Here is a 20,172-nt window from a genome sequence, read left to right as displayed (position 1 = left end):
TTGGAATGCGTACAGTATCTTCATCTTTTTGAGTCTGAAGGTCGGCCTGTCTGCAAAGAAATGATCATATTTGTCGAAAGCGATGCACAGGATGGGTCTTAAAACTTATTATAGTTTTATTTCCCAACTTAAGCAGCGCTGATAAATTGGTTTAGAATTGAGGCCTCATGCCTCTAAACTTTCATTCTCCTTGTGTGTCTTGAAAATTTCATTAAGTGCGTTTCCTTTTCATCTCTGGCAATATTGTCCATTTATCAGAAAGCAATCGCGGCTGCTGCTGATGCAAACATTTAACACATCACTCTCAGTACGCCTCCATGAATTCACTTGAATTTAAGTCACTATAGCCCCTTTTTCTCCGGCAGGCTCGATCAACAAATGACCTTTTTTTTTTTTTTTTGTTTGTGTATATGCTGACAGTCATTATCTTGGTACTTTCTCAAATTCAACCCTCATTCAACATCTCACTGTAGAGCAGATGGATAATGCGACAGAAAAAGATAGTTCAATCAATACAAGATGAGGTGTAGAGCGCCCATCTTTTCCTTTTCCTTTTCCCTTGCTGTAATATTCATCCCTCGTCTTCCTCTTGAAACTTTTTTTTTTCCGAATCATTCCTTTAAATTTTTGATCTCCTTTGAATCTTTTTTCCTCCTATCCGAAAACGTTAACCTTTTATCCACCATGTCCTTTGGCCTCAATCATTTGATTCCTCTATCTTTTACTCATCGTCCTCTCTTCTCTCCGGCCCTGTAACTTCCCCTTTCCAAACTCAGACTGTGTTCAAAGCTCTCATGGTTGGTGAAGCACACAGACTGAGCTGGTCGGCCTCTGGCTCTGCTGTAAGCAGCTCAGTAAACATAATCAGAGTCATATGTGGTCACACACACATATAAACACTCCAAACAAATTCTCCCCAGCTTAAGACACACAGCTATATCCGATGGTCTTTTCCCTTCCATGGATTATGTCTGCAGATTTACAACCCCCCCCCCCCCCGCTTACTTTCTCTCTTTGCCACATGTCTCGCTGAATGATTCCCTATGAGCAATTGAGCCATTAGCTGTGGTACCACTGTGTGTATTTGAGTATCTGAATCTGTATGCGCTCATAAATGTGTGTGCCTACATATTAGTGGGTGTGTGTGTTTGTGTGAAAGCAGGGGTGGTGTGAAAGCTGTTAGCTGGAGACTTGCGCAGGCGGATATACAGCACAGGCCAGTGGTTTTACAGCTGTGCTTTACTTCCATTAGGTTAGGCAACTGTCAGACAGCACCAGGTGCAGCAATCATACACATGTAGACACACACACACACACATAAGCTAATGGGCCTTGTGTGAATGAGATGGGCATTAGTGTAGCCGACTGGAAGTAGGGTATATATAATCCTCAACTATGCCTGTGCTTCTGACTGAAATTGATGATGCACATTAATGCATGTAGACAGACTCTGCACAAACACCCACATACCCTTACAGTGCTAAACAGATGTGGTCATTCACTATTTTACTACAAATATAACACACAAATGCACACTGACACACCTTTTCTCGATAGCAGAAACTCCTGGTGAATCGCTTTAATTCCCCTCCAAAGTAATTTCCAAGTTAATATTTGATACAGCAGGTTCAGTTTGAGGACATCAACTTCTAACCAAGAGATTAAACATATAAACCTCAATCTCACTACTCTGACACCTACACAAATCCACTCGAAACATTTATACCACCACAGTACCTATATATGCACCCCAACCCAAAATGAACACCAACATCCAAACAGTGTGACACACTTTCAGTCCCCGGGTAAAGTGGAAAAGAGGACAGTTTTCAGCAGGCAATATGTGTTTTCCTATGTGTGAGAGAAAGCCAGGCAGGAGGGACGTGTATTTTGTGAGCCCTCATGCTGTGGGAATTATGAAAAAGTTTTTATCTGTGTCATTCGCCACAGTTTAATGCCCACTGGCTTTCTCACTGAGTCCACAGACACACCAACTTTTACATTTAATGGTGGTTTAATTCTGCCTTTTTTTTGTTGCACAGGATTCAAACATTAAGATCCAGCGAGAGGAGGAAATAAAAAGATGAACTAGAAACTCAGATCTGACAGGATCTGTAAGCAGCAGATACATTGATAAGATTATTTCTTCTTGTCCTAAACTGTGTGCCCTCTGTGCTTTAAGTGTTGTGTTGTTAAGCCTGAGGCTACAGATGGAGGAGTGTGACACTCAAGACTTGATGTCAACGTAGTGTTCTTGTCCAATAAACTCACAAACAATATAGCCATACGTTTGCTAAAGTTATTGAAGTACAAGTTTAGGTGGTTTCGTTCAGTTTAAAATGAAAACCTGGTTAACTTCACAAACGTTGAAATATTCATAACATGATCAAGCAAGAGGATTCTTCTTTGAAATGTTGTGAAACTAAACATAACAACTACTTCACTGTTGCATTTCCGACACTTTAGAAAAATCACATTCACACAACGCCATCAACTTCCAAAATCAAATCAGAACAAACGCTGACTCATTTCCTCTTCTTATGAGTCATTCCTGCAACACCACCGGAGACACTTCACAGACAGGTGCGGGTCTGTTCAATGGTTTGGAAATAAAGGCTGAAAGGCCATTCTCAAGGTATTTTATTAACGATGCTAATGTGGACCGCTGTATTATAACATGTATTTTTCATAAAAGCTTTTCCTACTTTTGTTTACAGAAATTCCGTGAATCAACTCACATGAAGCAGACAAGGTGGAGGTCTGAAAAACATTTTTCTCTACTGTAGAAAATGATGGTTTCACACGGTTTATTAACCGTGTGGTTTGCACACAGACAGTAAGGTTCAAGTCACATTGTTGTGTGTGCTGTTGATTAATAACAGTAACACAAAATAACATTAAATAATGAGTCAACATCTCAGTGTTGAAGATTTCCTCACGACACTACAAGGACAGTTTAGGAAAATGTTGGTTATTTTACATCATCAGATTCTCATGTCATAACTGAGTTCCACCTTGTTTAAAGTTTATCTTGCGATCAAGTATGACAGAAAGCTGTCACAGAGTGTTTCATATCCTAAAAACAGTCAAAATCTTACGAAGAAATATGTGGAGCATTTATCTATGAGATGAGTCGTCATGTAGAACTCAGCTGGAGCTCATTTCCCTCTCTTCAAACACACATTTAAACACAGCAAGCATAATGTGAAATGACAGAGCCTTCACCACTGAGCATGTTGAAGAAGTACCTGTTATCTCCAGCATTTTACTGGACAAACAATTAGCTCTTTGTAATCTGGCCTGTTCAGACAAAGCCCTCTTTCTGTAATTCTATTGATTTTTCTGCTCTATAGTACAGTGCCAATAAATCTCTCTTTATGCTGGAGGACTGATACACTGAGAATAGATTGTCACAGTTAAACACAGATCTATAAATAAAGATTCAAATGTTGGAATGCACAAGAAAACATCTCCTGTAAATCTTTAAAGCTCCTTATGAACCTCCTAAAAGCTCAATTTTAAGACCAGTGTGTTCGGGGGCTTTCTGAACAGCTGGAATGGAAAATAAGAGCAGAGCAATTTAAGACAGATGCTTTTAGGTTCTGATGATGCTCTGAGTTCGAGGCATTATGAATAATCTGTCTTTCCTTTATTAATGCTTTCTCTATAATGATGTTAGTGGTGTGTGTGGAAGTCATATAGGATTGACTTGGTCTGTGTGTGTGTGTGTGTGTGTGTGTCTGCGTAAGTGCGGGAGTGACATGCCAGATGGCATAATTGAATTCTTAATGTGAGTTTTTTGCTTTTAGAGGTAATGTTTTTCAGCTTCGATCACATTCATTAACACTTCCTGCATGTGCGTCCATCTCCCAGGATACATTTTTCTTTGAGCTCAGGGGCCCCCTACACTTGTGTGTCTAAAAGGAAGTTAAACACTGTGTGTGTGTGTGTGTGTGTGCGTGTGTGTGTGTGTGTAGAGAGAGAGAGAGCCTAACAAGGACAAGAACAAAATAGGAGATTGCGGAAGCAGCTGGAGTTTCAAACTTTAATAAAGGCTTTTTGTCTTCAATATTACAATCTTCCACTTTCCTCTATGCCACAATCCCTTTCTCTGTGCACATTAATGTATTTTGTCATACTTTAAATTGACATTTTCCTCTAAATCTTTCTCATTGTGTGTGTGAAGTGCAGCACACGCGTGTGTCTTTGTGTGTGTGTGTGTGTGTGTGTGTTTATGGGTTATCCAGGCAAACATCCAACAGATGAATCCCAAAGAACGGGTGATTACGTACGAGACAAACACTGAAAAAGAAACATATCCATCTGCTCTGATACACTGACCAGTGATGACTAGTTTGCCAGCCAGTGAGTATAAATCCAATCTATTCACTGGTGCCACTTTCAACCAGCTTCTGACTGTGGAAGACTCTGGATACACATGATTCACGCAGAAGAAGAAGAAGGAGGAGAAGAAGAAGAAGAAGAATAAGAAGAAGAAGAAGAAGAAGAAGAAGAGAGGAAGAGTGCGAAGAAGAATAATGATGCACAATGGTAGAAGAGGATAAGGAAGATCTTAAACCAAAGGAGAAGAAGATTCTGTACAGATAAAGGGAGAAAAGAAAATGAGCAGACAGCAGAGTGTTATCTAAGTTGTGTGAATGTGTGATGCAGTGTTGCTGATGTTGCACAGAGTGCATTTGGCAGCATAGCAGTTGGCACCTACCTATGGTCACTGACTGTTGCCAGATAAAAACAACGTGTGTGTGTGTGTGTGTGCGTGTAGGAGTGTGAGTGAGTGTGTCTCAACGTTATAATAGATGCACACGTGTTGTGTTGTGTGAATGTGTCTATTCAGGGGCAAAATCGTTAAGAGGTCTACCACCGCTTTCACTCAACCCAGTTCCAACAGTTGTAAGGCATCATAATTACCACCTTAAGTACGTCTCTTGGGATAAACATACAAACAAACATACAGTGCATACCCAACATTAAATGACTGAACAGGATCCATTACATTTTCAGGCCAAATCACCCACTCCCTTTTACGCTGTCACACACCGACATTCAGTGGAGTCAATTTGATTGTTTTTGCTGTTTTGATCATCATATGCTGTAAACAGGACATTTGCAGGTTAATACGCACGTCTACACACACTCAAAGGGACTTCTACAGCGTGGATGGAATGAACAGGATTTGCTCATTGCAAAGGAAAGAGATTTAAAACATATGGGTTTGTACTCTGTCAGCGTCAATCCCGGTTTAATCGCTATTCTTAGTCCAGTGTCACTATCATTGTTCATGTGACACACACACATAAATACAAACACACACACTCTCAGATACACAAATTAGAGTGTGGGTGTGCATACACTGTACCTTTTAAATGCAAAAAAGCTCCAGTTTTTCTTTCCCAGTTTGTGTGAGTCAGTGTGACCAAGTCTATTTCACAGTGATGGAACAGGCTTGAAATATTCTCTATTTCACACACAGCCCAGTGTGTTCAACATCCAAAGTGGTTTTATGCTTTTTAGACCGCATTAGCAAAATGGCAGTGTGTCTGACGAGATGTTTTGTGAAGAATGTGCATGAAAAGCTGATGCGAGAGATCTGTGTGTTCCCCAAAATACATATATCACAGTCCTACCTCTGTGTCTCGGCGCTGTACTGACCCCGGCCCACTTGATTGACAGCACAGAGTCTGAACTGATAGGTCCTGGCAGGTGTAAGCCCGCCCACCGATATCTCCGTCACCGCAGGATCGACCTCTGATAAGTAAACCTTCCATGGGGAGTCTAGACAGAAGACACAGAGATTAGAAGCTGATAAAATCAGGCTGACGCAGGACAATCAAGAGACACAGGGGCATTCAGGAACATCAATCCACAACGAAAGAAGGGAACAGATAACATATGCTAGGAGAGAAATCTGAAACAAGGGGGGGGATACGTTTGAGAAAAATAAAAAAATAAAAAAAAGGACTCTGAGATGTAACAAGACAGAAAGTTAAAGGGAAGAGAAGGAATAATAAAAAGCACAAATGTTTCTCACAAAAGGGGAAAGAGGGACTTTAAAGGCCCCTTTTTCCAATCTGTTTCTCCTGTCTCTCTGTTCCTCAGCCCCTCTCTACTCTTTCTCTCCTGCTCTAGTGCTCATTTGGCAAAGAGCCAGCCTGCTGTTAAAACATCTGGGACAGACAGAGGGAGAATGACAGAGGAAGAGAGAGGTGGGGGGGAGACAATCATTTTATTTATAGGGAACCTAGATTTACATTTATGTAGGAACTAAATTCTCCATATGTCTGCCACTCGTCAATGATCTTGTGTCCGTGCTTGAGAGGCAGTGAGTGAACAGCTGTTTGCCTCAACACACAAACACACACATACGTACTGTTCTCAGAGAGCTCCAGCAAATAGTAGAGGAGAGGCGAGTTCCCATCAAAGGGGCGTAGCCAAGACAGGAGGACGGAGCAGGAGTCTGAGTCATTGAGACGGACAGTCAGGGAGCGAGGAGAGTGCGGCAGCTCTCTGAACACAGAAAAAAAATAATAAAAAGTTCATTTTAAAATCTGAAAGTTATTGTTTAACCTTTTGATTAGCACAGTCATTCTGGGAGTAATACTTTCACCTTTAAAAAAACACAATCCCGAAATGTCAAGATCAGTATAATAATCATGTCTGTGTGTTTATTATGATGCTAGCAACTGTTCAGCTAAGTTAGGCATCAAGAGACGCAGATATTTTAATTTGGAAAGTAACAAATCATTCAACAAAATGTACAAATTACAAGATGAGAATTTTCTGAAGACCTTGTTCTACGAGTTAACTAGTGAAGTAGTAGTAGTATCTACTAAATTAGAGAACTGAACATAAAGCCTGTAAAAACACAACTTCATATGTTTGCCCTTATTTTTTTCAAGGACCAAAGAAATGACAAAAATGAATCTTGTCTGTGGGTTGTTGAGATTCTGTTAGCTAGATCTTTTACCTTCAGACATGGCCAAGTTTGTTCTTTCTCACTAAGTTTTGTTAACTGGCCTTTTTTTTTGGCACCACATCTTTACTGCGTAGCCATGACACAAGGTTTAAGTTTGTAAATATTAATTGTGTAGTCTGTAGTGTAACAGCTGCAGGAAAGTGATAGAAGTATTACATAAAAACATGCTAAACAATTCATTTTACAGTATGTCTGAGCATTTTGTATTTGGGTTTCAAACAGTCTGTGACACTTGCTTACAAATATTTCTTTGATATGCATATTTTTCTATTGTGATTCTTTATTCTGTGTGCAGTCTGCACATCAATTATTTGTCCAGCAGAAACATATCAACACTTCGAGCTTCAAAAAGAAACTCTACAGACTTTTGGCTGTGCCCTGTAGATGTTTTTGCCCACACCCTGAAATAATGGTAACAAAGAAATCAACACAAAGATATTCATTCAAAGAGTTTGCAGACTTTTGATTTTACTCATTTTAGAAGATCAGGATTTTGCTGAACTACAAGAAAGCAGAGCTAAGCAACGTATGTAAGGACTACAAGTCCCAGCAAAGATAAAAGACGACCATATGACAGAGCTAAACAAATATATATTTACTCTGAAAGGATGATGAAAGACATGATCCCTTGTGCTCAAACTTGCTGCATTATACATTCAAAAGCTCATTAATAATTTCTAATCAATGAACCATCTTCTTGGACTGGCGGCTAGTTTCTGTTCAGTGAATAACATGAAACAGAGTTTTAGATATCAGTGATATCCGTGAGCGTAGATGGATTTCATTTTAATATTAAAGTGGGATGTTAGAAATTAAGAGGAAGTGAGCGAGAGAGATAGATGAGGAACGTGATATAAACGATGAAAGGGAGCAAGGCTAGCTGGGAATGACGCTTTCTTTTCTGAGCTGACATTGTTCATATTAATTAATGATGAGCTTAGAAAATATTCGAAGAACTACCCGTACACAGAGCAAGCGAAATGCACACGCACACCCACATACTTCACCCACAGACACACTCTCGACAACACATGGATGGGTCTTAAGGGAGTTGAACCAATAACCTGCTGGTAATTAGTCTGTCTCCTTAGCCGCCAGCGTCTGTTAGCCTCTTTGACCCGTTGATACTAAGCGAAGGATGCCAGTCACACACATGGCTGACACACACACACGCTTCATTCCCCACGTTTTGGTTGAGAAGAGAGTGACGCTATTTACCTCTTGGTGTTGCATAATTCAGAAGGATGTGGAATCATGTTCTTTCTCTCTCCTACCCTGCAACTGTATTAATATATCATAAATATCCAGAGACTGTATAAAACATGGAGTCCAAGTGACATCACCCTTTGATTACTAAAGGGTTATCCGAAGCCCAAAGATTCCCTTTAACAGCCTCCATATTGAAAAGTGCTGTCTAAAACAAACTATCAGTCAACCTAGAAACGACAGAGGGAAAAAGAGGCCCAGCTGACGCACGCCCACTTGTCCCGCCTTTTTCTTTTTATGTATGACCATTATCCTTCATAGAATCAACAAGGAGGAGTTGTAAAAAATTCACGTGTGTGTCAATAAAGACAAATTATACAGATAGAAACCCTTTACATACCAGACTTTAAACATCTTTATGCTTATTTGCTGTTGAAATGAGCGTTTTTGAACGTGCATGTGAGCTTTAAGGCTTTCAAGGCCTCAAGTGGACATTAAAGGAACTGCAGTATTTTAAACTCCTGTTAGCTCCATTTTTCAACAATACAGGTTGTCGCTTTTCAGTATCACAAGACCATTTTTATAAATGATACTATATAATATTATTAAACATGTTCAGGGCACCTGTGGCTCAGTTGGTAGAGTCGTCTCTCAAAGCGAAAGGTCAAGGGTTCGATCCCCAGCTCCTACAAGCAACGTATACGTTGTGTCCTAAGGCAAGACACTTAACCCCGAACTGTTCCACCTGCTGCGTCAGGAGTGTATGCAGGTCGCTGCTCTTGTGGTCGACCACTTGGCACGTCTCTATGCCTTTAAATTGCCCCATGGGGATAAATAAATATCACAACATAAAGGCTGCTTTTCCTCACAGTGGCTGGAATGAGGCTATGCAGACCGTGGTGTGGGATACACTTGGAATTTGTGTGTGGCATGCTTTAATCTGAGTGTCAGCAAAGTCTGCTCATATGAAACCCACACTGACATGTAGGGAATGTGTCCCCCTTAATAATCGTGAATGCACGCACACTATGACACAGTATATGCTTTGAGACTACAACAGCTGTAGTGGGAGTAGATTGCTTGAAGAAACAAGGTATCTGATAGCACACATTATCATGCACTACGAACACAACTGTCTAATATTAACAACTTACTCTGGATACATTCTCTCATCTCACATAAATCATGGTATAGATACGATTTTGTCTTAAGGAGGCATTCTTCCTGTTAATCGTATCTGCAATTTGACAATGACACAACACTGGCCAAGATGGGTTTAAACTATCCAAGCAGCTTTGCACGTGTATGAACTCACATGACTTCGAGGCGTGCACTACGAGAATCGTTGCCTGCTTGTGATGTCACAGTGCAGGTGTAATCCCCAATGTCACCTGACCACGTCTGGCCAATAGTGAGGGAGCCCTGGCGCACCGACACACGCCCTCCACTGGACGGAAGGACCAGAAGACCACCTCGATCCCACCTGAAGCTTTAATGCAGAAGAAATACATGCAGTCTATACCATGTGTCTCAAAACAAACACTCTTGAAAGCTGCTAAAAGTGAATAAAGAAATACATACAATGCTCTTAACATGAAACAACAAGCAGGTACCTGACATTGACTCTGGAGTCATGTGTCGCGTTGCAGTCCAGGACAGCAATTGTCCCTTTGATAACTCGCTGGTCTGTGGGAGGCACAGAGATGATTGTGTGATCTGAAAATACCAGAGAGGAAATACCAAGAAAGATGAACAATGGAAAGAAAAAACAATTGCAGGTTTAACTTTTTTTTCACATTCATATTACTGTACACTCGAGCCATAAATGGCTGAGCTGAAGACCACACAAACATGATTTTTCTATCTATTAGAAATGCACAAAAAACACTGACAAGAGCTTACACTGGCTAAAGCATTGATTGATTGATAAACCTTCGTGGTCAGACAATCTGAAATTTGGAATCCCAGCAGATCCATTCACAACATGAAAATTAAAGACAAGATACAAAGATAAAAACACTTGAAGCAACATTCAAACTAAACCAACATTCATAGGCCTCCAAAAAACATTGACTCTATATTAGAAGAAATCAGTCAATTAGCATACTTACCAACAAATCAATCATCCTTTTACAAAGGCTAATCAGATAATTATTTTAGCATTGGATGCAGCCCACTGCATCGAAAACCAGACACCCTGCTGTTCATGAGACTGTGCTAATGTGTTTGGACATCTACAGATAAGTCAGTGTCTGTTTTCAGTGTTTTAAGTAAATGTTTATTGAGCACTATAGATGTGTGTACAATGTGTGTGTATGTATCTTACTCAAGACAACGAGGGTAGAAGTTGTGTTGATGGTTCCCTTTGAGTTGGAGGCGATGCAGGTGTACTCTCCTGAATCCTGAAAGCTGACGGGCTGAATCTCCAAACCACCAGACTGCAACAGTGTGAACCTGGGAACCTGCACTGAGCCGCTAGCTAAAACCTGTGATCCTGCACACAGAGAGAGAAACAGTGACATAGCCCAGAGGTTAATGAAGTAATTAAGTCATTAGACACATTTTTAATTACAAACTCATGATGTCAGTGTTTCTTTGTTAGATTCCTCCAATGTGCACCGAAGATTGTGCTGTTTTCTGTTACCTTTTCTCCAGGTGATGGCAGGTTTTGGAGCGCCGCTCGTCTGACAGGTAAACAGGGCTGTTTTCCCTTCAGTTACTGTTTGGTCAGGCGGAGGGGTCGTAAATGTGGGGGCTACACCTAAAAGAAGACGTGAGGAAAGAAGACTGCATTGGTTCCTTATGGAGGAGAGAGATGGAGAAAGAGTGCAGCCTACAGAGCTACAGAGGAGTAAAAAAAAAAGAAAGGGTGACAGCATTGATTTAAGCACAAATGAGTGCTCTTTGATCAATGGAGCTTTACTCATTACTTAGTGCTCTGGGAGTGTGCAGAAATGTGGAAGTTTTAATTATAATGCTCACTAAACAGAACATAAATCTATTGAGAAGAAATAAAACTACAAACTATCTGGTTCAAGCCGGATAGAGGATAAAGTTGGCTGCAAAAACAATAACCCTGAATCTGAAAGTTAATCAAGCAATTAGTTATTGGATAAAAAATAATATTCAATATTCTGGCTGACAACATATTCAGCTCTTTGACTTTTTACATTTCTTCTTTCTCTCTTATATGATATGAAACAAGATATTAAGTTGATTGTCCAAACAAGAAACTTTCTGATACATTATTGAGCTTAATATCCATCATCGGTTCAATGATTTATCTCTAATATTTCAGGTCAGGCATTTAACCCGTAAATTGGTCAAACATATATGGGTTTTTAAAAAAACTGATTTGCATTCCTAAAAGCTGAAAAGAAAGGGACAATGACAAATACAGAAGATAAAGAAGTAGAAGAGTTATTTCAAATACAAGAGGAAGGAAGTTTAAGGAGAAAACAACAGTGGAATCAACTGAGGGTTACTCAAGGCTAAAACTTAAGAGCAGAAGTAAACAGGGATGTTTTATTGCTTTGTTTGTCAGACAAACTCACTGGAGACAAGGAGTTGTGTGTGTGCTAGTGTCTCTCCAGCAGCGTTGCGAGCGAGGCACTGGAATATTCCTCCGTCTCCTGGCTGCACCCGGCGCACAGTCAGCCCGGTTGCAGAGTTGACTTTGTAGCGTGGGTTGGCCAGTTTGGAAAGAGGCACCGCGTCCTTGAACCACTCTATCCTTGGCTGGGGCACGCCTACATGTGTGCATGTACGTGGAAGAAAAAGATTTTCGATATCCTTAACAACAAGCCAGCTGATCTCAGTGCTGAGCAAACTACTCTCACACGCACTCTTCTCACAAATCTTTCCCTTCTGTCAGGCCCTCTACACGTTATAAATATAAATGCAGGCATAATGCCTGCTAATAATATATTGATTGCAGGGTGTGGGTGGTAGAATAAGGGTGGCAGTGGGGCCAGAAAACATTCTGAATAAAATGTGTTGAAAAGAGCAGCACACAAGTTAACTACAGTATCAGCTCCACCTATCTGACAGACGTGCCAGATATGACAGGAGGGGTGCTCATGCAATTAGTCTGTCTCTAAACCAGACTGTGTGTTTGTATGTGTGCGACAGAGGGATAAATTCCACATTTTCTCTTAATCTGCCTTTGTCAAGCTTTCCCAGACAAGTGTGAACTATTTTTTTTTCTCCCTCCTTTTTCTCGCACTCTCTGTCACTTTGCACTCTGCCTCTCCTCCGTGGCTTGTTCCTCCTCCCAGCCTCCATCCCCTCTCTTCTTACCCTCAGGACTCTGCTATTTAATTTAACTGCCACTGAATCAGATTACTGAGGAGGAACTTACACTGGCTCTGTGCGAGAGGGGGGAGAGAGGAGTATGCTGCAGTTTTTCGGCGCTGTGTCTATCCCTGCTCAGATAAATGCTCTCATGTAATCCTTTTAAGAACATGAGTCGAAAACAAGCCCAAACTTCAGCCTTGTTTTTCCAGCACGTCCATCACAAATGTACTTTCAATGCTAAAACTAACTCCACTTGTATAACATGTATATATATATATATATACAACACACACACACACACATATATACACACACACACATACATATATATATACACACGAAGATATGAAAACACTATGTAAGATATTGTATGGCACCTCTTCATATCTTTTACATTTTGAAGTCCTGGAGGAAAACATCAGATGTTCTTTCCATGTTTCTTTGGTATTAACACTTCAACGTGAAGATAATACTTCATCATATATCATTTCATCCTTGTTTTTTTTTTGGGCTGTGATCGTACCTCCTTTTCATTCTGGCAGTAAAAAGATCCATCTTCAGGTAATCTCAACAGCAGATAAGGGGACTATATAGACAGTCCAATTTCTGAGCAAAAATGCATTTTCGAGTTCAGAATGAGCCCATTAAAGGGTTGAGTAGTCTGTTGCTCAAATCAAACAGATGTCCTCTAAAATGATAGTGTTTTAGTTTAATATGCACAGTTGGCGTTAGTGTTTGTAAATGACTACTCAGCATGTAAGCACTGTGATCATTTCATTGTAAAATGACTTTAACTTACAAGACACAGTCATGTACTTGAGATAACCGATGCTGACTACTCTATGGAAATGTTCTGCTCATAAAGATTGCTCTATTGATAGTGTGTTTTCTAATTGTCTGGCCCCTCAAAGCTCTTTGACTCTACATGTCACATTCACCCTTTCAAACACATTTCAGACTGATGGCAGAGAATACTATATAAAGTACCTTTCATTTTTAATTGCCCCTCAGGTACAAATAAAGTTTTGTTGAATTGAATTTGAATTTCTGTTTTAACTAATCCCACTCTGACATGTAAACTGGAGCTGTGGATCTACCCATGGAAAGGGACAGGCGTCTGCAACTGACCCACAGCCAACCAGACCGCTGAGGCCAAAGATAGTGGTAGGGTTTTTTTTGACGAGAATGAAAAACTGTACATTTGTTGAATTGTTGTTACATTAGGAGCAGATCTCTTCAAAGGCAGTATGGAGAGGCATAACTATAACCATGATGTCTTTTACTGAACATACAGGCATGTGAGTTTCTTTATGACAGCTCCCTTAGTGCACAAGTGCACTCCTTACTCTTAGTTTCACAACAACATAAACACTCCTAATACAGTAGTAGTAGTCACACACACACACACACACACACACACACACACACACACACACACACACACACACACACACACACACACACACACACACACACACACACACACACACACACACACACTGTGTACCTGTAGCCAGGCAGGGGATATCCACATTCCTGTCGAGGTCTGCAAAGATCTTCCTTTTAGGTTGGGCAGTTAGAAAAGGTGGTTCTGCAGAGATGAGAGGAAACAACATGTTGAGATCTCTAAGAACATTCTGTATCCGTTCATCGATAGAATAACTTCGCAGAGCGAAAATCTAAGACTACAACCCCTGCTGTATGCAAAAAGGCTTCAAAGACTTGTTTAATGATTCAAATTCACTTTTGAAATTGGCCTCTCCATGTTTTGATTCTTTCACGGACAATAGACTCAGAGTTTAAAACTCAGCCCAGTTAAATAAATCTGGGACCCCCCTCATGGCCCTCAGTATCTTGAGCGTCATTACAAGGCAGGGTTTCTGCATATGCACCGTTTGAGATAACTTTCACAAACAGTCACAGAAAAAAATTTCTTGAAAGAGTATCCCAAGAGAAACAGTCCTTCTTTTCAAAGAGCTATATTGACCGGTGTCACTTTAAATGCTGGATTTCAGAATGAACATATTCTCCTTGGTCTACTGCTGTAATGCTATGACAAACCCACTCTTTAAGAGCAGCCAGTCTTTAAAATGCTCAATCATTTGTAAATGCATAAAGTAAGAAGTAATAAACCCAGAGAGGCAGGGGAGACGGACGGGCTAATGCTCTTTCAGGACGACATTTATGACGGAGTTGAAGCTGTTTACGGAAAAATTACCATAAGCAATATGACATTTCCAGTTTGTGCATGAAATAATGAATTCCTAGAATTGGATGATTCTGTTCTATTCAAAAAGGAAAAAAGCAATTTACAGTAAAAGTTTTCTTTCTGGAGTTTTTTTTTTTGTTCAGGTTTGTTTAAAAATACCACAACAAGTCACCTTGCAACGTACATCAAGGAGAACGTACAACACAAGCTGGAATCTAAAGAGGAGAAAACTTTCATTTAATTCTGTTCTTTTCCAAAGAAAGATCCTAGTACATCCTAGAGCGCTTATATTCTCTCAATTCCTCCCTTCTTGCCTCACACAGTGGATGAACCGAGGCGGCAATAAGGAAAAAGGCAAAGTGAAAGTTTGATCATACTGTGTGTACTCGTGCATGTGTGGGTGTGCTGACAGGGACAAAGTAGACTTCCATGTTACTTTTGCATTTATTCAACTTTTCAATTCTGTCTTTAAAACCTGTACAACTTTTTGGTAGCTTTACCACCCACATATTGCGTCTTTGTATTTCACGTTAGTGCATGTTGGATTTGATTTTTGACAAGATAAGAAGGAAGTCATGCAGACGGGGGGGGGGGGGGGGGGGGGGTAGACAGGAAAACAGCAGATGAAAAACAGTCGTACAGTTTGACACCGATAACCCAGGTGCATTTATCGCCGTCAGTTAGGTGAGCACAAAAACCTAGATGCAACAGATTTCACGAGTGCTAGAGTTGTGGGGTTTTGAGAGTTGAGCTTTTGCTGATTCCCTGCTGACTGACTGCAAAACAAGGATGGAGAACAAGAACAGATGTATAGTTAAAGTGGTATTCAAAGTACACAACACAAGCATGCAGTCAGTGCCATACATAGTCGGATCAGGAGAAAAGAAGTGAACTTGAATAATGGATACCTTTGAAGCCTTGTCTGTTTTTCACACAGACATCATTTAGAAATCTCTTTCATTGCATCAAGGTCTTTTGGGCTGATTGGGGAAAAAAAAAAAATCATGCCAATGTATTCGTCCTTCCTCTAATCCTCTGATACGTATGAATGTATGCAGACTACGTCCATGAGAGCAGGCCTACACAGCCCTGTCGGCCTAATGAAGGAAGATAACGCGCGGGGGGGGCGGGCACACAGGGGTTTAAATATTTAGGCAGGCCTTTTCTACTGGTGATTCTGTAGGCATGGGTAGTTTGCTCTCTGTGCGTTAGGCGCTCCCTTACTCCAGCAATCACCACAGATCAAAAACACGCTGACGAACAAGGGAGTAAAAAAAGTCTCACTTCATCAATCACAAACGCCTCGCCCGCATTTATGTATGTGGTGTGTTTCTTTTTTTTCTTATCTCCACACACCTGAGAGACGGGAGCGCTCCCTGTTTTGAGTGCATTCAATGTCCTCGATTGATTGGCAACTCCGGGGCACAAAACTAATTTAGCCTTTCGGGGGAATGTGCACGTGTGGCTGTGGTGCTGTTCTCTTTAATGTGAGAAAGCCTATTGTCACCATTCATGGATTGTCTAGTGTGCGAATTGAATCATGAGGAATACAACAGCTGTTTGTGACTACAATGGGCGGTTTGCTGGTGAGTTTGGACAGCAGATTCAGCTGGAGTGCTCCTGTCGTTGACATCCCCACAGCATGAGGTGTTCACTGTCTTACTTTCAGGAGAAAAGCCAAAATACAGAGAGAAATGAACATAATGAAAGAGTGCCTGGAGCATAAAATGTACATGAAAAAACAACACTGAGGTTGAAACAGAAATTAATGATACATGTTGGTTTCCAAGGCCCTGGGATGCCCAAGGCCTTCCCAGGATAATCATGTTACTGACTTTGTGTGTGTGTGTGTGTGTGTGTGTGTGTGTGTGTGTATGTGTGTGTCTCTTCTTTTTTTTCTCCTTACCTATTACAGTGAGTTGTGCCCGTGCCTCTACAGGTTTGGCAGTGCTGTTGCTCAACATTGCTTCACAAACATACGACCCCGTGTCAGAAGAGGTCGGGGTCGGGAAAATGAGCCGACGCCCACTGGCCAGTCGACGCCCATCGCGTTTCCATGACACCACGAGGCCATCCGCCGGTCTTAACGGGAAGAACGGAGGAGGAACATGAAAAGAAGAGAAAGGAGAGGAAACATCATTAGAGATTTGTGAATATGTCAGAAATAGCAAAAAGTGACAGCAGATAATTAGACTGTATGTTTATATGTCACTGGGGCAGAAAATGAATGATGACAGTCTGTATATCAGAGCAGTCAGCTCCACTCAGCATGCAGATGCTTCAGTCAGTTCAGCTTGAATCTTTTATGGTTGTATTTCAGATTAACGCTCCTCGTTTATGTGGTTGTTTGTATGTGACAGCATCAATATCTTATTTTGAATAGTCATAAAAACAAGATCTGAATTTTGGTTGTGCATTTAAAAAAACAATTTCATCCTTAAATAATGTGAACTGAAATTTGGAAATGGTTCTAAAGCTCCAAAACGACTGACACGTTTTCCATCGTTTTGATTTATTCCGATTGTATTTATTTTGCCATCACTTTGTAGATGATGTGAGACGGCATTGATGAAGTACCATCACAACTAAAGGTACTGTACGTAGGAGATGAAGAAAAGGTGACGATTTAGTCTTGATATGCAAGAAACAAAAGTTGTGCTCGTTCATGTTTATTAAAGCTGTGGAAAAAGTCACCATGACGGCGCACTTTTTTGGGCCGTTTTGGATACAAATCAGGTCAAGTCAGGTCGACTTTGAATCGTCTCCAATTTTAAATGCTTCATTTCAGACTTAAATCTATTCCCAAGATACCGTTGAGTGTGAGCTGTTTTCTCTGTAAGATGAGAAATATTGAGGCATCGACAAAATTGGAAGAAAAAGTATTCTAAAGAAGCAGTTTGGTTTACAGTATATGTCAACTCAGTGGTTGCCCAGAAAATCCTACAAAATGTACCCTGATTTTAAACAGCTTCTGGCTGTGCTTCTTTTGACGCAGCTTCTAATTATTTCAGCACTCTATCAGGACTGCAATGATGCATATGCCTGATTATTGTTTAATGCGTTTGGATGGCAGATGCTTTACAACTTCAGTCCTGCACTTTTCTCTCTTCAAAACTCCCATAGAATACAGTAGGTTCTTGTTTTCAGTGTCTCGGTTTCAGCTGTTCCCTTGGTACAAAAATAATCTATCGGGAGTGACAATCTTTCAGCTGGTGCTTCTCTGATATCAAAAATAGTAGCTGTCAAGTGGATTGTTTCGTCCAGAAGAAGTGCTGGGGACTTAAATATGTCTGCAGCTGGAATATAACTTCAGCTTGCGACAAAGGACAGACATTACTATTTAATGAAATAAAATCAGCAGGTCAGGAGGCGTTTATCCTGGACTTCTCTTACACCTACATTAAGTACCTTCACACCTTTTCGAACGTTTTACTGGGTTAAGCCTCTTGATATTTGCTTTACTTTGAGTACTACCAAGTGGCTAAGTGCTGGTCAAGTGCTGCATAGAAGCATTTAACATGGATTAAGCTCTCAGGGAACACAGCAACAGGACTAAACCAGCCAGAGAATCCAACATTGCACAAATGGGCCACTGTGAAACTACAGGACGGAATGTTAAGCATGCCGAGCCTGAAGTGGATCAGTTTGATTCTGGTTATTCAACGATAGTCTCTCAAAGAAACCTCAGCCTCCATTTCATCAATGCTGGACAAGAAGCTCTCAGAGAGTGTATAAAAGAACGTAAAGAAATGAAATGTGAAATGTTTAAAAATGGGAAAGGAAACCTATGTCATTGAAATTGGGGAATTAAGTGCATCATACAGGAAGTATTTAATTCAACTGAAAAAAACACTTAATTTGTCCTCGGGGGGATTCAAAGTATTGCAGAGCTACCGTAGACTGTGCTCATCTCCTGTTGGAAAATGCCCCAAGAGAAGCTGAAACATTTGGGCAAAATGTGTCTTTCGACTTGAGAGAACTAAAAGATTTGTTGATTGAACTAAAGGCTGCGTTTAGAACTACAAAAGAGGCTGTGCACAGATTAGCCTCAGTGGAGGACGGAAGAGGTTGGATAGTTTGTATCTAAGGAATGAGAAAAATTGTCTACTTACTTTAAGAATTGTTATTCTTAAAGTAAGTAGAGTCTGCTGTTGTGCCCTGTGTGTGGTTGACAGTGTGTGTAAGTGGGTGTAATGCACTTGGCATGGGTCTCTGTGACTGCGGAGGTGTTCAGCGACTCAGCTCATGTCGGATGGAACTTTGATCCTTCTTCTCTGTGTTTGTTTAAACAATGTGTATGCTGAGTCTAGATTCTAATGCAGAGGGATTGATTGTTGAGCGGAGAGTGTGCCACGTAATTGATAGAAAAAGAAAACAGTGGTGTCCAGGAAAAATGGAATTGAACCCAATTTCTGTGTGTGATTGCATGTGTGCATGCACATCAAAAACATTTACCTGGCATTAGCGATGCACTCCAGTGTTGCTTCACTGCCTGCTACCACTGTTGTGTCTTTGGGTCCAATCACAATAGCAGGAGGCACAAGTTCTGATTCAGGATCTGTAACAGAGAGTGCAAATCGAAGATGCAGTTAAGGAAACTGATCACATATCACATTAGCTGAGAGTCAATCAAATGTTCCAGCACATCATTTGGCCAATATGGCATCAGCACCACTGACATGAACCTTTCTCCAAGATGTCTCCAACCGATACCAACCTATCATTCAACCAAAGTGGTACTACTACTGCATAAAGACTTTTTATTCTACTTCTACTTCAACGTGTTCATGTACCAAAAAAAACAACCATTTAGATCCCTAGAGTGCATTAACCTACTTGGCAATCAACAGATTCTGATTCTAATGGTAAATATGAGAGGATGGTAAGTGGAAAAGGATCTCTGTTGTAACTTGAGCAAAATGTTTGGTTTTTTTTTATGATCAAAAAAAATCCAGCTCAGCGTATTTCTGTGTCATTGTTTGAGAAGATGACACAGGTCACATTTCAGGTCAATCCTTGCCCAGACTAATATCCTCAAAGCACACTGCTTCAAAATATGAGGCAAATCTTTTAGCCAATGAGAAAAAGTGATTTAACTGTACCTTTGAAATAAGAGGGTACAACTTGTATAGTGTCTACACAGCTACAGACGCACGCACACACACACACACACACACACACACACACACACACACACACACACACACACACACACGTATATGAAATCCAAATGTACAAAGGAGAGAGGAAAAATAGAAGAGATACAGATGAGGGTCGGTGTAAAGAGGGATTGGAGTGTGTGAGTAACAGTGTAAAGCAGACAGAGCAGATGTTTGTCAGAGTCTGACGGAACAAAGAGCGAGGTCCAGTAAGGCTACTACTCCTACTCTTCCTCTTATTGCAGACATCGTTTCAATCTCTACACAAACACGCCATAAGTCTCTCTCATAAACAACATAACTCTGAG

The 20,172-nt window shown here is 40.7% G+C and overlaps 1 protein-coding gene across 3 annotated transcripts in view; it reads right to left on the bottom strand.

Moving 5' to 3' along the window:
• Positions 1-20,172, bottom strand: part of LOC306820646 (protein sidekick-1-like) — a 190,070-nt gene that overhangs the window by 48,988 nt on the left and 120,910 nt on the right. For all 3 annotated transcript variants that reach the window (XM_079338554.1, XM_079338555.1, XM_079338556.1), the window contains 10 exons: positions 19,161-19,263; positions 16,612-16,787; positions 14,004-14,087; positions 11,755-11,949; positions 10,845-10,961; positions 10,527-10,694; positions 9,814-9,916; positions 9,516-9,689; positions 6,389-6,525; positions 5,646-5,793 (listed from right to left, as the gene is read on the bottom strand). In XM_079338554.1, the coding sequence (XP_079194680.1) occupies positions 5,646-5,793; positions 6,389-6,525; positions 9,516-9,689; positions 9,814-9,916; positions 10,527-10,694; positions 10,845-10,961; positions 11,755-11,949; positions 14,004-14,087; positions 16,612-16,787; positions 19,161-19,263 (1,405 nt within the window). The remainder of the gene's footprint in view (positions 1-5,645; positions 5,794-6,388; positions 6,526-9,515; positions 9,690-9,813; positions 9,917-10,526; positions 10,695-10,844; positions 10,962-11,754; positions 11,950-14,003; positions 14,088-16,611; positions 16,788-19,160; positions 19,264-20,172) is intronic.

The sequence above is a fragment of the Symphodus melops genome, assembly GCF_947650265.1.
Source record: "Symphodus melops genome assembly, chromosome: 2".
In the NCBI taxonomy this organism is placed as follows: domain Eukaryota; kingdom Metazoa; phylum Chordata; class Actinopteri; order Labriformes; family Labridae; genus Symphodus; species Symphodus melops.
The sequence above is the reverse complement of the archived record's forward strand: the minus strand, read 5'-3'. Positions and strand labels throughout refer to the sequence as shown.